This window comes from Bos indicus, chromosome 12, assembly GCF_029378745.1.
Source record: "Bos indicus isolate NIAB-ARS_2022 breed Sahiwal x Tharparkar chromosome 12, NIAB-ARS_B.indTharparkar_mat_pri_1.0, whole genome shotgun sequence".
Taxonomy (NCBI): Eukaryota; Metazoa; Chordata; class Mammalia; order Artiodactyla; family Bovidae; genus Bos; species Bos indicus.
The window spans coordinates 31,778,441-31,793,016 of NC_091771.1; the positions used below are offsets into that span (position 1 = coordinate 31,778,441).

Sequence of the window (14,576 nt, forward strand, 5' to 3'; positions counted from 1 at the left end):
CCTGTGGCCACTGCTGAGTTTTCCAAATTTGCTGGCATATTGAGTGCAGCACTTTCACAGCATCATCTTTTAGGATTTGAAATAGCTCAACTGGAATTCCATCACCTCCACTAGCTTTGTTCATAGTGATGCTTCCTAAGGCCCACTTGTCTTTGCATTCCATGATGGCTCTAGGTGAGTGATCACACCATCGTGGTTATCTGGGTCATGAAGATCTTTTTTGTATCGTTCTTCTGTGTATTCTTGCCACCTCTTCTTAATATATTCTTCTTCTTTTAGGTCCATACCATTTTCTGTCGGTTATTGAGCCCACATTTACAGGAAATGTTCCCTTGGTATCTCTAATTTTCTTGAAGAGATCTCTAGTCTTTCCCACTCTATTGTTTTCCTCTATTTCTTTGCATTGATCACTGAGGAACGCTTTCTTATCTCTTCTTGCTATTCTTTGGAACTCTGCATTCAAATGGGTATATCTTTCCTTTTCTCCTTTGCCTTTAGCTTCTTTTCTCAGCTCTTCTTTTCTCAGCTACTTCTAAGGCCTCATCAGACAACCATTTTGCCTTTTTGCATTTATTTTTCTTGGAGATGGTCTTGATCACTGTCTCCTGTACAATGTCACGAACCTCCATCCACAGTTCTTCAGATTATCAGATCTAGCCCCTTGAATCTATTTCTCACTTCCACTATATAATCATAAGAGATTTGATTTAAGTCATACCTGAATGGTCTAGTGGTTTTCCCTACTTTCTTCAATGAAGTCCAAATTTGGCAAAAAGGAATTCATGATCTGAGCCGCAGTCAGCTCCTGGTCTTGTTTTTGCTGACTGTATAGAGCTTCTCCATCTTTGGCTGCAAAGAATACTCGATCTGATTTCAGTATTGACCATCTGGTGATGTCCGTGTGTAGAGTCTTTTCTTGTGTTGTTGGAAGAGGCTGTTTACTATGACCAGTGTGTTCTCTTGGCAAAACTCTGTTAGCCTTTGCCCTGCTTCATTTTGTACTCCAACGCCAAATTTGCCTGTTAATCCAGGTATCTCTTGACTTCCTACTTTTGCATTCCAGTCCCCTATAAGGAAGAGGACATCTTTTTGGGGTGTTAGTTCTAGAAGGTCTTGTAGGTCTTCATAGAACCATTCAACTTCAGCTTTTTCAGCGTTACTGGTCGGGGCACAGAGTTGGATTACTGTGCTACTGAATGGTTTGCCTTGGAAACGAACAGAGATCATCCTGTTCTTTTTGAGACTGCATCCAAGTACTGCATTTTGAACTCTTATTGACTATGATGGCTACTCCATTTCTTCTAAGTGATTCTTGCCCATAGTGGTAGATATAATCTGAGTTAAATTCACCCATTCCAGTCCATTTTAGTTCACTGATTCCTAAAATGTCAACATTCCCACTTGCCACCTCCTGTGTGACCACTCCCAATTTGCCTTGATTCATGGACCTAACATTCCAGGTTCCTATGCAATATTGCTCTATACAACATAGGAATTTACTTCCACCACCCGTCACATCCACAATTGGCTGTTGTTTTTGCTTTGGCTCTATCCCTTCATTCTTTCTGGAGCTATTTCTGCATTCTTCTCCAGTAGCATCACTCACTCACTGAAGTCACTCGGTCGTGTCCGACTCTTTGCAACCTCACGGACTGTAGCCTACAAGGCTCCTCCATCCGTGGGATTTTCCAGGCAAGAATACTGGAGTGGGTTGCCATTTCCTTCTCCAGGAAATCTTCCCAACCCAGGGACTGAACCTGGGTCTCCAGCATTGTAGGCAGATGCTTTACTGACCTGGGGAGTTCATCTTTCAGTGTCATACCTTTTTGCCTTTCCATACTGTTCACGGGGTTCTCAAGGCAAGAATACTGAAGTGGTTTGCCATTCCCTTCTCCAGTGGACGTTTTGTCAGAACTCTCCGCCATGACCTTTCTGTCTTGGGAGGCCCTACACAGTATGGTTCATAGTTTCATTGAGCTACACAAGCTCAATGCGGTCATGTGATCAAATTGGTTACTTTTCTGTGATTGAGGTTGTCATTCTGTCTGCCCTCTGATGGAGAAGGCTAAGAGGATTATGGAAGCTTCCTGAAGGGAGAGACTGACTGAGGGGGAAACTGGGTCTTGTTCTGATGGGTGGGGACATGTTCAATAAATCCTTAATCCAATTTTCTGTTAATGGGCAGGGCTGTGTTCCCTCCCTGTTGCTTGACCTGGGGCCAAACTATGGTGGAGGCAATGAAGACAATGGCGACCTCCTTCAAAAGGTCCCTGCATACACTGCTGCCCTCATGCCCCCAAACCTGCAGCAAGCCACTGCTGACCCAGGTCTCCACCAGAGACTCATGGACACTCACGGGCAAGTCTGGGTCAGTCCCTTGGGGGGTCACTGCTCCTTTCTCCTGCGTCCTGGTGCACACAGGGTTTTTGTCTGTGGCCTCCAAGAGTCTGTTTCCTCAGTCCTGTGTAAGTTCTGGTGGTTCTATGGTGGGGATAATGGCGACCTGCAAAGGGCTTATGCCATACCCAGGTTTGCTACACCCAGAGCTCCTGCGGCAGGCCACTGCTCACCCACCTCCACAGGAGACACTCAGACATGTTTCTGGCTCAGTGTCTGTAAGTTGGGCGTGCGTTTTGTGCCGTTCCCAGGTCTGAGCAGCTCAGGCAACCAGGTGCTTGCCGAGCGCACTGTCCCAGGTGGGCTGTGCATCTTAATCACCTCCCGGGTCCAGACTACTCAGTTTCCTGGGTGTGCTGCGTGTCTCCTCTGGAGAGCTACTCTCAACCTGCAACCGGTCTGGCAGATGTTATCCACCCAGGATCTCAGGAGGACATGGTTAGCAGCTGGAAGCCTGCTCACTGTTGGTGGAAGATGCTGTCTCTGGGGCTGAAATGGTAGCAGCCCCTTGCCTTCTGGCTCTAGATGTTGCAAGCCTGCCTCTCTGCCTCTGGGCGGGGAGGGGCCGGTATGTAGCTCTCCTTTGGTATGCAACTCAATCCTTTGTTCTGTGAGAGGGCCAGGCTGTGGACAATTCTTAAAAAGATGGGAATATGAACACCTGACCTGCCTCCTGAGAAATCTGTAGAAGGTAAAGAAGCAACAGTTAGAACTGGACATGGAACAACAGGAGTACGTCAAGGCTGTGTACTGTCACCCTGCTTATTTAATTTATATGCAGAGTACATCATGTGAAATGCCAGACTGGATGACTCACAAGCTGGAATCAAGATTGCTGGGAGAAATATCAGTAACCTCAGATATGCAGATAACACCACCCTTGTGGCAGAAAGTGAAGAGGAACTCAAAAGCCTCTTGATGAAAGTGAAAGAGGAGAGTGGAAAAGTTGGCTTAATGCTCAACATTCAGAAAACTAAGATCATGGCATGTAGTCCCATCACTTCATGGGAAATAGATGGGGCAACAGTGGAAACAGTGAGAGACTATTTTGGGGGGCTCCAAAAATTACTGCAGATGGTGACTGCAGCCATGAAATTAAAAGACACTTGGTCCTTGGAAAAAAAGCTATGACCAACATCAGTCAGTCAGTCAGTCAGTTCAGTCGTTCAGTCATGTCCGACTCTTTGCGACCCCATGGACTGCAGCACGCCAGGCCTCCCTGTCCATCACCAACTTCCGGAGTTTACTCAAACGCGTGTCCATTGAGTTGGTGATGCCATCCAACTATCTCATCCTCTGTCATCTCCTTCTCCTCCCACCCTCAATCTTTCCCAGCATCAGGGTCTTTTCTAATGAGTCAGCTCTTCGCATCAGGTGGCCAAAGTACTGGAGTTTCAGCTTCAACATCAGTCCTTCCAATGAATATTCAGGACCGATTTCCTTTAGGATGGACTGGTCGGATCTCCTTGCAGTCCAAGAGACTCTCAAGAGTCTTCTCCAACAACACAGTTCAAAAGCATCAATTCTTTGGTGGTCAGCTTTCTTAATAGTTCAAATCTCATGTTCATACATGACTATTGGAAAAACCACAGCCTTGACTAGACGGACCTTTGTTGGAAGAGTAATGTCTCTGCTTTTTAATATGCTATCTAGGTTGGTCATAACTTTCCTTACAAGGAGCAAGTGTCTTTGAATTTCATAGTTGCAGTCACCATCTGCAGTGATTTTGGAGCCCACAGAACAAGTCTGGCTTTCCATAGAACAAGTTTTAAAGACAAAAAAAGAGTCCAGCTGAAAATACTGAGTGGTTCTCCTCTGCCAACAAGGACATCACAGACAGGTGCTGGCAATCCTTATCCCAAGGGATGAAATCCAAACTTCTTAGTCAACATTAAAAAGCCCTCAACATTCCGTTCTCAACCTATCATTATAGTATTTCCTAAAAGTTCTGGGTCTGAATTTCAGTTCTGCCACTTACTAGCCACAATGTCTCGGGCAAAATGCTTATAAAGTGGAGATTATACCATGACTTGTAAAATGAGACACGTACCATCTACCTGGCAAACTTTAATGAAACGTTACAGAAAAAAATGAAAAGTATATTTAAAAACATGAAAAGTATCTTAAAAGTTCTTGTAAAACTCCTGATGGCTGCAACTCTATAAATCTACTAAGAAAAAATGAATTGTACATTTACAATGGGTGAATTTACAGTAGGTAAATTATATTTTGACAAACCTCCTTTTTAAAACCCATGGAGAAAACTGGGATTATTCAATCAATGGATTTAAGACAACTGTGTATCCATCAGGGAAACAACACAGATATTTCCAAAATATCAAAGATTATAATGCAAAAGTATACATTCTACTATAAAAAGATCTTACAATAACTAACACTACTGAACTCTCTCCTCCAGTCAAACCAATAAACTCATTATATTTTGAAGGTCTATAGTTAGGACCAACTTAGACAGCATATTAAAAAGCAAAGACAACAAAGGTTGTTACTTTGCCCACAAAGGTCTGTCTAGTCAAGGCTATGGTTTTTCCAGTGGTCACGTAGGGATGTGAGAGCTGGACTGTGAAGAAAGCTGAGCGCCGGAGAATTGATGCTTTTGAATTGTGGTGTTGGAGAAGACTCTTGAGAGTCCCTTGGACTGCAAGGAGATCCAACCAGTCCATTCTGAAGGAGATCAGTCCTGGGTGTTCTTTGGAAGGAATGATGCTAAAGCTGAAACTCCAGTACTTTGGCCACCTCACGCAAAGAGTTGACTCACTGGAAAAGACTCTGATGCTGGGAGGGATCAGGGGCAGGAGGAGAAGGGGACGACGGAGGATGAGATGGCTGGATGGCATCACGGACTCAATGGACGTGAGTCTGAATGAACTCCGGGAGTTGGTGATGGACAGGGAGGGCTGGCGTGCTGCAATTCATGGGGTCGCAAGGAGTTGGACACGACTGAGCGACTGAACTGAACTGATAGTTCGCAACTGGGCTGCCCATGTGGCACTAGTGGTAAAGAATCCACTTGCACTGTAGGAGATGTAAGAGACATGGGTTTGACCCCTGGGTTGGGAAGATCCCCTGGAGGAGGGCAAGGCAACCCACTCCAGTATTCTTGCCTGGGAAATCCCATGGACAGAGGAGCCTGGTGGGCTACAGCCCACAGGACTGCAAAGAGTCAGAGACAACTGAAGTGACTTGGCACGCACAGTCCACAACAAAGAGTACCATCAATTCCAGCACACACACAGCTCAAGCCGTAGAATCCTCAAGACCCAGGTACAATGGAAAAAACAAAATACTTGAAGTTAGTCACTGTGTTCTAATCCAAGTTTTAACACTCACTAGCTGAATGACCTTAAGCAAAACCCACTAAAATTCATTTCTTCATCTGAAAGAAAAGCAATCACATCTCACTCACAGGGCTGTGAAAGGCCCTCAAGTGAAGCAGAGTGCCTAGCACCCTACTTCAAAAGTAATCATAAATGTTATTTTCCTCCTTCCTCATCTCTAGAATGCATTGCCCTATTATTCCAAACTGTTTTCTTAAAAACTCCACCTTTTAAGATACTGTTTATATCACTCATGTGACCAAAAAAAAGAAATCCTTTGATCCTTCATTGCTGTCTTCAACCACTAAAACATTTAATTATTTGTAAACTGAGATTAGGAACTATTCCTGATATTTTTCTGGCATTCCCTACTCTACTAGCACATTTACATAAACATTCATATACAAGTAAGCCCTTCTTAAAAGTAGGTATTCAAATAGCTGATAAACAATACAACAGATTTTCACATCCAAGTTCTATTAAACAACCCCATGCAAATAGTATTACTGCCTCCATTTTTCTGATGGGGCAGTGCGACCTAGAGACACCAGATGACAGCACAGTGGATGCAGGCCCAGTAAACAGGGGCTCCTCCGGCCACTCAGCAAACAGTCACACCATCCTTTGCCCTACCGCACCGTGGAATGAGCACAGACTAAGCAAACGCAGCTGCCCATGAGCTCTGTTGCAGCCAGCTGCCAATTACTCATCCTTGAAAGTTTATTTAACCTAAGTCTTAGTTTCCTCCTCTGTAAAACAGAAATGGTTAATGTCTACTTTCCAGAATAAAAGACCTGAAGTTTGTCTCTCTTGACTACCTTCCCCTACCCCCCAGGGACCCCTGCCTCTGACAACCACCAATCACTTCTTCATTGTTATCTATGCGTTTGGGTTGTTTTATTGTTGTTTTTTTAAGATTCCACATGGAAGTGAGATCCTACTACATTTGCCTACTTATTTTTTTTAATTTAACAAGTTTGAACAAGCTTACCGAAGACTCTATACGTTCCTTAAATATGCATATGTTATACTTTGTGTTAATTTATGTATAAGTTGGCCACCTCATGCGAAGAGTTGACTCATTGGAAAAGACTCTGATGCTGGGAGGGATTGGGAGCAGGAGGAGAAGGGGACAACAGGATGAGATGGCTGGATGGCATCACTGACTCAATGGACTTGAGTCTCAGTGAACTCCGGGAGTTGGTGATGGACAGGGAGGCCTGGCATGCTGCGATTTATGGGGTCGCAAAGAGTCCGACACAAATGAGAGACTGAACTGAACTGATACATAGTATATTAAGATGTAACAGCTTAGTACCATTACTTGTAAAAGACCATAAACAATCTAAATAGCCACTGAAAAGGACAGTACAATCACACAAGAGAATTATTACACAGTCACTATAAAGAGTAAAGTATATTCCTATGTGTAGACATGAAATAAACTAGAAGATAAGCAGTTTGGTGAAAAAACTCAAAGTGCACTAGCCTTCCATGTGTGAGCAGTATGTACTAAGGGAAATACAAACATGAGTGATCTACAAAGAACATCTCTGAAAAGGTACATAATAAATTGAAAAGAGTGACTGTCTTTTGGAGAGGGATCAGGGAGCTAAGGAAGAAGGGAGACTATTTTTCACTGTGCATCCTCTTGCACTATTTAAACTTTTAACCTGTGTGCGTGCCTGTGACTCTTTATGACCAAATGGGCTGAAGCCCACCAGGCTTTCCCACTCATGCAGCACATTTTTAATTTCCAAAGCAAGATATTGTTCCTAGATTTTAAAAGCTGCAATTTTTTATGTTAAAAATACAATTAAAAGCTGGTTTTAGAAAAACGATACAAATATCTTTAATTTTTTAAAGAAAAAGATACCAAAGGACATCAAAAAAGGAAGTTTTACCAGAAGAGGGCCATTATCCACAAGCCAATTAACTCAGCCAAGATAAGAGAACATGTCCTTCCCTATGCTGAAGCTGCTGAGAGGTCAAAGATTTTTAAAGCTATTGGGAAGGAAAGAGGATGAATTCTAAAAATTGATCATAAAATAATTTGTTTCCTAGAACATAAACATTTAGAAAAACACAAACATTTTATATCTGAAGGAATTTTAAACATCATGTACTCCATACCCCATTCTCATATTCTACAGACAAAGAAATATATTCCCACATGGACTAAATTACTAGCCTAAGATCAAAGTTACTTTAAGACAGAGTACTAAAAAAAGAGAAAAAACTAGTTCTCAGGACCCCCCAGTCCAACAGTAATTCCTATACAATGAAAGGAAGAGAAAATACTGTATGTATGAATTTGTTGACAACTATATGACAAGCTTCCCACATGGCTCAATGGTAAAGAATCCACCTGACAATACAGGAGACATGCATTCGATCCCAGAGTCAAAAAGATCCCCCGGAGGAGGAAATGGCAATCCACTCCAGTATTCTTGCCTGGAAAATCCCAGGGACAGACGACCCTGGCGGGCTACAGTCCATGAGTCAGGAAGAGTCAGACATGACTGAGCAATTGAGCACACACTGATCGCAAATGACAACAGGGCATAAAACAAGAATTTTATCACATTCCTTTGTATAACTTCAGATCATAAACTACTTTATAAAAACAGAATATAAAGTTAATATGGAAAAACAAATGTAAGAAATACTGCTACAAAACTTGAGTGTATATACGTATGCCCATGCTATATACTTAACTGTCTCCCCCTAAATTCTCATACTGAAACCTTAACCCTCAATGTGAGTGCATGTGGAGATACGGCCCTTAGGAGTAGTTAAGGTTACACACAAAACTATTAATAATGATTAACCCTGGGCAATGAGATCAGTTTAACTTTATACACTGCTGTTTCAGTGAAAATTTTTACCAAAAAAGTTTATTAAAAACTAAATAAATTCAACCCTAAAATAAATAAATTTTTAAAATACTTCTAGGTACCATAAACATTCATACCTTTGTACACAAAAGCAGATATGCCTACAGAAGAGTAAACAACAACAAAAAGACGTGGCAGTGGAAGCACGGAATCCTAACCACTGGGCAACCAGGGAATTCCCTATAGCACATTCCCAAAATGACAAAATTATAGAAATGGAGGGCAAATTAGTGGTTGCCAGGGATTTGAAGGAAGGTGACAAAAAGGCCTCTTGAGGGTGACAGAGCTGCTCCATGTCCTGACTGTGCTGGCAGGTGTAAAAACATACACACAATAAAACTCCACAGAACTAAATTATACACATGTGTACACACACGCACAAATAAGACTCAGAAGATCTTGAAAAGGTTAAGTGGATTGTTCCAATCAGTGTGGCTGTGACCCTGCACTGCAGTTCCACAAGGTGCTGCCGCCAGGGAAATGGGGATGGGACAGCAGGCTTTCTGTGTTATTTCTTACAACTGCGTGTGACTCTACAATTATCTCAAAATAGAAAGTTAATTTAAAAAGAGAAAAATCCTATAAAAGGACAAAAATAGATGTTTTGGCCATCGTTTAGCTTCTTAGAGTCATTTCAAATGCACTTTCATGGAAAGAAGTGTTTACTCACTAACTGAATCTTACTGAGACATTAGTACAACCCTGAGTACTCCTCATAAAGCTTTAAGCTTTCCTCGTAAAACTTCTCAAGATCTAATTTTATCTTATACATTTACCTGTATTCCCCACTAGAATGTAACCTCCACAAGACAGACTTTTGTTTCATTCAATGTTGTATTCCTATCACCCTGATCAAAACATGCCACTTTGCAAGCACCATATTAAAGGAGTGAAATCAATGGTATTACAAAGTCTCTTGTTATCTACTTTGTGTATAGTCGAATAAAAATGTGTTAATCTATACGAGCTCTCCTAATGGCAAATTCCCAGTACTCACTCCTCTGTGAGCTGATTCAGGTTTGTGGGGTGAAAAGTATAATTCTGGCTTAAACAAAAACAGTCTTGCCATACACTCCAAAGTTTGCATATGAACTTCAAGGTATTCCCTGCTTTTTGCCTTTTGGACAGACAGCCACGGTTCAATCATCTGTAGCTATTTTACTGGTCTTGAAAACATACTCTCAAAAACTAGGAGGTAAAGAAATATACAGGCTAACTGTAGACTTATTACTAATATTCAACTAACAACAGCAACTAACCCTGACCCCTCACTATGTGCCAGATAATGCTCTGATAGGGTTATATTCAAGCCTGTCACAACTCTGAACTAGGTACTAATATTACCTCCATGTTTAAAAATGAGAAAAATAGAGGCTTAAAAGTTAAAAACTCAAGATCACAAAGTAGACAGGAGAGCCAGGTCCATCTTAGATGTGCCTTATTCCAGAGCCTTCACTACTAATTAAATTAGCAGAACTGAAAATAAGTCTGTTTTGGTAAAATAAATCTATTGGGTTTCAAATAAAGTAACATATATAAAATACAAATACTGAGCTGCTAAAAACTGAGCATCTTGAAGATGAAAAGTCTAGCTGGCTGAGAATATTAGAATCACATCATTAAAAGGTCAAGAATCAGCAACTCAATTAAACCACCAAATCAAACCACACTGAACCTTCAGAAGATTCGAATTCCAAAAGAAATACGAAATCTCTAACACTTTAAAAAAGAATAATAAACAAACTGCTATTTTCCCAATAATCCTGAATGCCAGAATACGTTCACTACCATACCGCCTGGTCAACCAAAGAGCTATAAGTGTAATACTTCTGTACAGATAAAAAGTAGGCAACAAAGGAAAGTACAGTTCCTTTACGAGACTGAAACACCACTGCAACCAAGCATACTAAAAATAAAGCCTTTCTGCTTCAGTTTTCCAAAGCTTGCAAAGTAAGGATAAAATCTCCTCTTGCATTTACCTTTCAAGTTTTCACACAATCTGAAACACTACCAAAACAATTCAAGTACTGAAAGCAAGAGTCAAAAACTCAAAGGCCAAGAGGAGCCAGGCTTGTAAGTTACCTAGTCAGTAGTAAGGCAAAAATGGAGTCTTGCCCAGCCAACACACCTAATTCTAATATAGAAAAGAGCTGCCCTTCAAAGAAAGTCAGAAATCTGTAGTTTACTGTTAAACCTGATTTTTTAAATGTTGTCAACTAATTCAGTTACAATCCAACACATGCAAATTAAAAACATCAAATTATATCATAAATTTTAGGCACCAAAAAGGCTAAAATTATAAGATGGCTAATATCAAGTGCTGGGGAGAACGTGAAGCAACTTGAAATAACTTGAACTCTCATACTCTGCTAGACTGAATGTAAATGTGATACAATCTTTTCAGAAAACTGTCTGAAATCATCTACTTAATTCCACTCCTAACATAAATTCATAGACTTGAACCAAAAAACATGTTCAAGAATGTTTAAAAGAGTGCTCTTAATAAACAAAAATTGGAAACGTACCATCGGCCACTAACAGCAAAATGAGAATATAAAATAAGGTACATTCATATGATGTGTAACACCAGGCAAGAATGAGACTAAAAGGTTGCTCCCACATAACTGATCTTACAAATATGCTTAAAGAAAAGAGGCCCACAATGTTCTTATAGAGCTCAAAAAAAAGAATGAAAAAGTGAAAAATGAATCGACAACGTAGTTCATGAAGTCAGTGGTTACCTCTGGGAAAGGAGTGACTGCAAAGGTAGGAAGAACAGAACTTCTGCAGGTCCTGATTGAGTTCTATTTCCTGATCTGAGTACTGTTATGAGCTGTTTTCATCTTGTGAAAATTCCAAATTTTATGGTCTATATACTGTTCTGTAGGTGTGTACACTTCAACAAAAACTTTAAAACACACACGCACAGCTCCAAGATACCCAAGGAGCCCAAAGGATTTCTACATGTGGACCCAGCTTATCAGAGCAGATATGTCTGACATCCCAGCTCAAGAAATAGTCCACATTCTTACACCTAAAGAAGAGCAAAGGAAACAAAGTAAAAGCAATATAAAACTGTATCAGTAGTAAGTAAAAAAAAAAAAAAACTGTATCAGTGACTCTACCTGATCAACAACTAACAAAATTTAAATTTCTCCTAATAACAACACCTCTCAGAATGTCCTCCCTTTTAATTGCCTCATACATTTCCCAAATCAAGTGTCTCATAAAATAGAGTATAATACAGTGAAACGTAGAAACTAGATCAAAAATTAAATAATGAAGTGTAAAAAATTCAATGCAAGCATTAAATCACCAACACAATCCTGTTCCCTGATTCCTGAACAACCTAACTTGACTGGCCACTCACTGATAGGAGACAATTTTATCTCACCCAAAGGAGTCACAACCTAGACCACCCGCGAGTTACCAAGAAGCCTACAGCAGACAAGAGGAGCCTCGGGCTTCACCCAGTTGAGTTAAAACAAGTCCCACAGAATCCAACTACATAACGCAGCTACTTAATCAAGTAACTGTTAAATGACTAAACGTTGACTTCAAAATGCCTTCACAGCACTGACTGCCTGTCCTCTCAAGAACCTACCTCCCAAACACGTTTGGTTCCTGAGATATGAAATGGTCCACACCTTTGAGTCATTGCTAGTATTTCTCCTCCATCTCCAACCTCACTTGTTTACAGCCTGTCCTAACTTTCATGTCCCAAATGTATCACATCTGTGTATTACAAAATCCTAGAAATACCACATATTAAATTGAATACCTCCATTTTTTTAACATGCCTCTTTCTGTAGGTAATAAAACCACTGTTCAGTTTCTCTGCTTACTCATCAAACATAACGAATTAATCTGAGCCACAACTCAATACATCCAGCAAACTTACCTAGAAAATGCAAAGTTGCTGCTCCAACGTGATAAAACTCCACCAATAAAGTAACCATTCTGACAAAACATTTTAAGTTACAAATTAATTCTTCTTAGCATTTCACCGTCACCAAATAACATCCGCACTTAAGTCAGACCCATCAGAGCAAAAGAAACAATCTTTAAAACACACACTAACACATACACCCATCTCTAGAAAGACACTTAATAATCCTCCCAGAACAAATAACTGCTAAAGCATCAAGCCAAATACTTAAGACCATTTACAGTTTAAAAAAAAAGTTCTGACATCCAAGTTAAGCAGCCTATCAAATGAGTTTCAAATCTAGTAACTTTTTAGAATTCCCAAGGAAGTAGGATTTTCCCACTTGGTTTAGAAATGCTCAATACACTCAGAAACAAGGAAAAACTCGACACACCTCTACTTCTCAAGGGCAACCTTTTGTAAACCAGATTACACTTTTAGGCTTATTATTAGAACTGCAAACTCCACTCACTATCGACGAACAAGTTACAAGGTAACAGATGACAAGTGAAGAAAGGCCCGCTGCCCTAAGAGAGCCGAATTCGAGGGCTCAGTCGCACACAAATGTGCGCGGCTCATGGCGTGGCACGTTTCCGAGGCTGCGAGCTGAGGGTTCGCTGGATACAAAGTAGTAGAAGACAAGCGAAGTAGAAGACACCTCCGGACACCCTGCAGACTCCCGCCAGCTTTCAAGAAAACTGCGGAAATGCAAGTTTGGGTGAAATCCCGACTCAGACCAAGCACGCGAGAGACGGCTGTTTGTCGGTTCGCTCCCGATTCCTTAGAAAGCATTTCCTGCCTGGAAAACCTCTCTCCCAGAAGCCTTGCACACACACACACAGAAAAAAGAAAAAAGAAGAAAAAAAAACTTTTTCCGCTCTTCCAATCCACTCCTGGAAGCCGCGGAGCCCGCCCCGACCGGCACACACCCACCGGGGGACCCCTCCGCTCGGCCCGGGGCGCGCGCGCACACACACTCACAGGTGCCGGCAAACCCGGCCCCTTTCCACACCCCCCGGAAGCGACACCCCCATCTCCCGCACGCCGCGGCCCATCCCCCGTCCTCCCCGCCCCCACCCACACCCCCGCCCCCCCAAAACTCCACCGCCCCCCGTTCCCGGGGAGCCGGCCGGCCCTCGCCGCCCGGGCGGGCCAAGAGCTGTGGGGAGGGGAGGCAGGAAGACGGAAGGAGGCCCCAGGCCCCGGGCGTAGGCCTCTCGGAGCGCTTAGGGAGGCGAAAGCTGAAGGGAGAGGGGGACCCCGCGGGCCAGGCTTCGGCGCCCCCTGCCCCCGCTGCCCCGAAGCCCCCCGCCCCCGGGCCACACTCACTTGCCAGCCGCGGCCCGTCGAGGACGCCACTGTTGCCACCTCCGCCTCCGCCGGCTCCGGGCCCGGGGCCCCCCAGGTCCGGCTTCTTGGGCCCCGCGGGCGGCCCGGCTCCTCCAGCCGGGACCGCTCCGGGCGGGAAGCCGGCCGCGGGCGCGCCCGCCAGAGCCAGGGGGACGCTGTTGCTATGGAGGCCGAGGCCCGGCGCGGCCCCGGCGGCCGGGTCCTCATGCAGGAACTGACACTCCTCCCCGTAGAAGCACGTCTTATCCTTGGCGTAGTAGCGGCAGTACTTCAGCTTCACCCCCGCCGCTGCCGCCGCCGCCGCCGCCGCCCCGCCGGGGACGCCCCCGACCCCCGGCGGGGCCACCGCCACTACCGCCGCGGCCGCCGCCAGCGAGGAGGACGCGGAGGAGGCGGCGGCCGAGGGGGGCGGGAGGCCGCCGCCACTGTTCATGGCAACGCCGCAGCCTCGTCTTCCGCCGCCGCCACCATAGACTGGGGAGGGAGGGACGGCGCTGCCGGGGGGCCGGAGAAAAGCCCGGGCGGGCGGGTCTGTCCCGCTGCGGGAGCCGGAGCCGCCCGGGGAGGGGGGGAGGGGAGGGGAGAGGGGAGGGAGGAGGGGGCAGGAGGGAGGGGCGGGGAGGGGGAGAGTCGGGAGTCTCTCTCACTCACTCTCGCCTTCTCTTT

The 14,576-nt window shown here is 43.8% G+C and overlaps 1 protein-coding gene across 11 annotated transcripts in view; it reads right to left on the reverse strand.

The window, feature by feature from the left end:
• Positions 1 to 14,497, reverse strand: part of PAN3 (poly(A) specific ribonuclease subunit PAN3) — a 123,202-nt gene extending 108,705 nt beyond the window's left edge. For 3 of the 11 annotated variants that reach the window (XM_070800238.1, XM_070800236.1, XM_070800235.1), the window contains exon 1: positions 13,890 to 14,492. In XM_070800238.1, the coding sequence (XP_070656339.1) occupies positions 13,890 to 14,343 (454 nt within the window). In that variant the 5' untranslated portion in view covers positions 14,344 to 14,492. Of the gene's footprint in view, positions 1 to 11,373; positions 13,509 to 13,889 lie in introns of those variants that run through there. The other 8 variants (XR_011569751.1, XR_011569750.1, XM_070800239.1 and 5 more) reach the window with 6 other exon arrangements.
• Between the last annotated feature and the right edge of the window lie 79 nt (positions 14,498 to 14,576).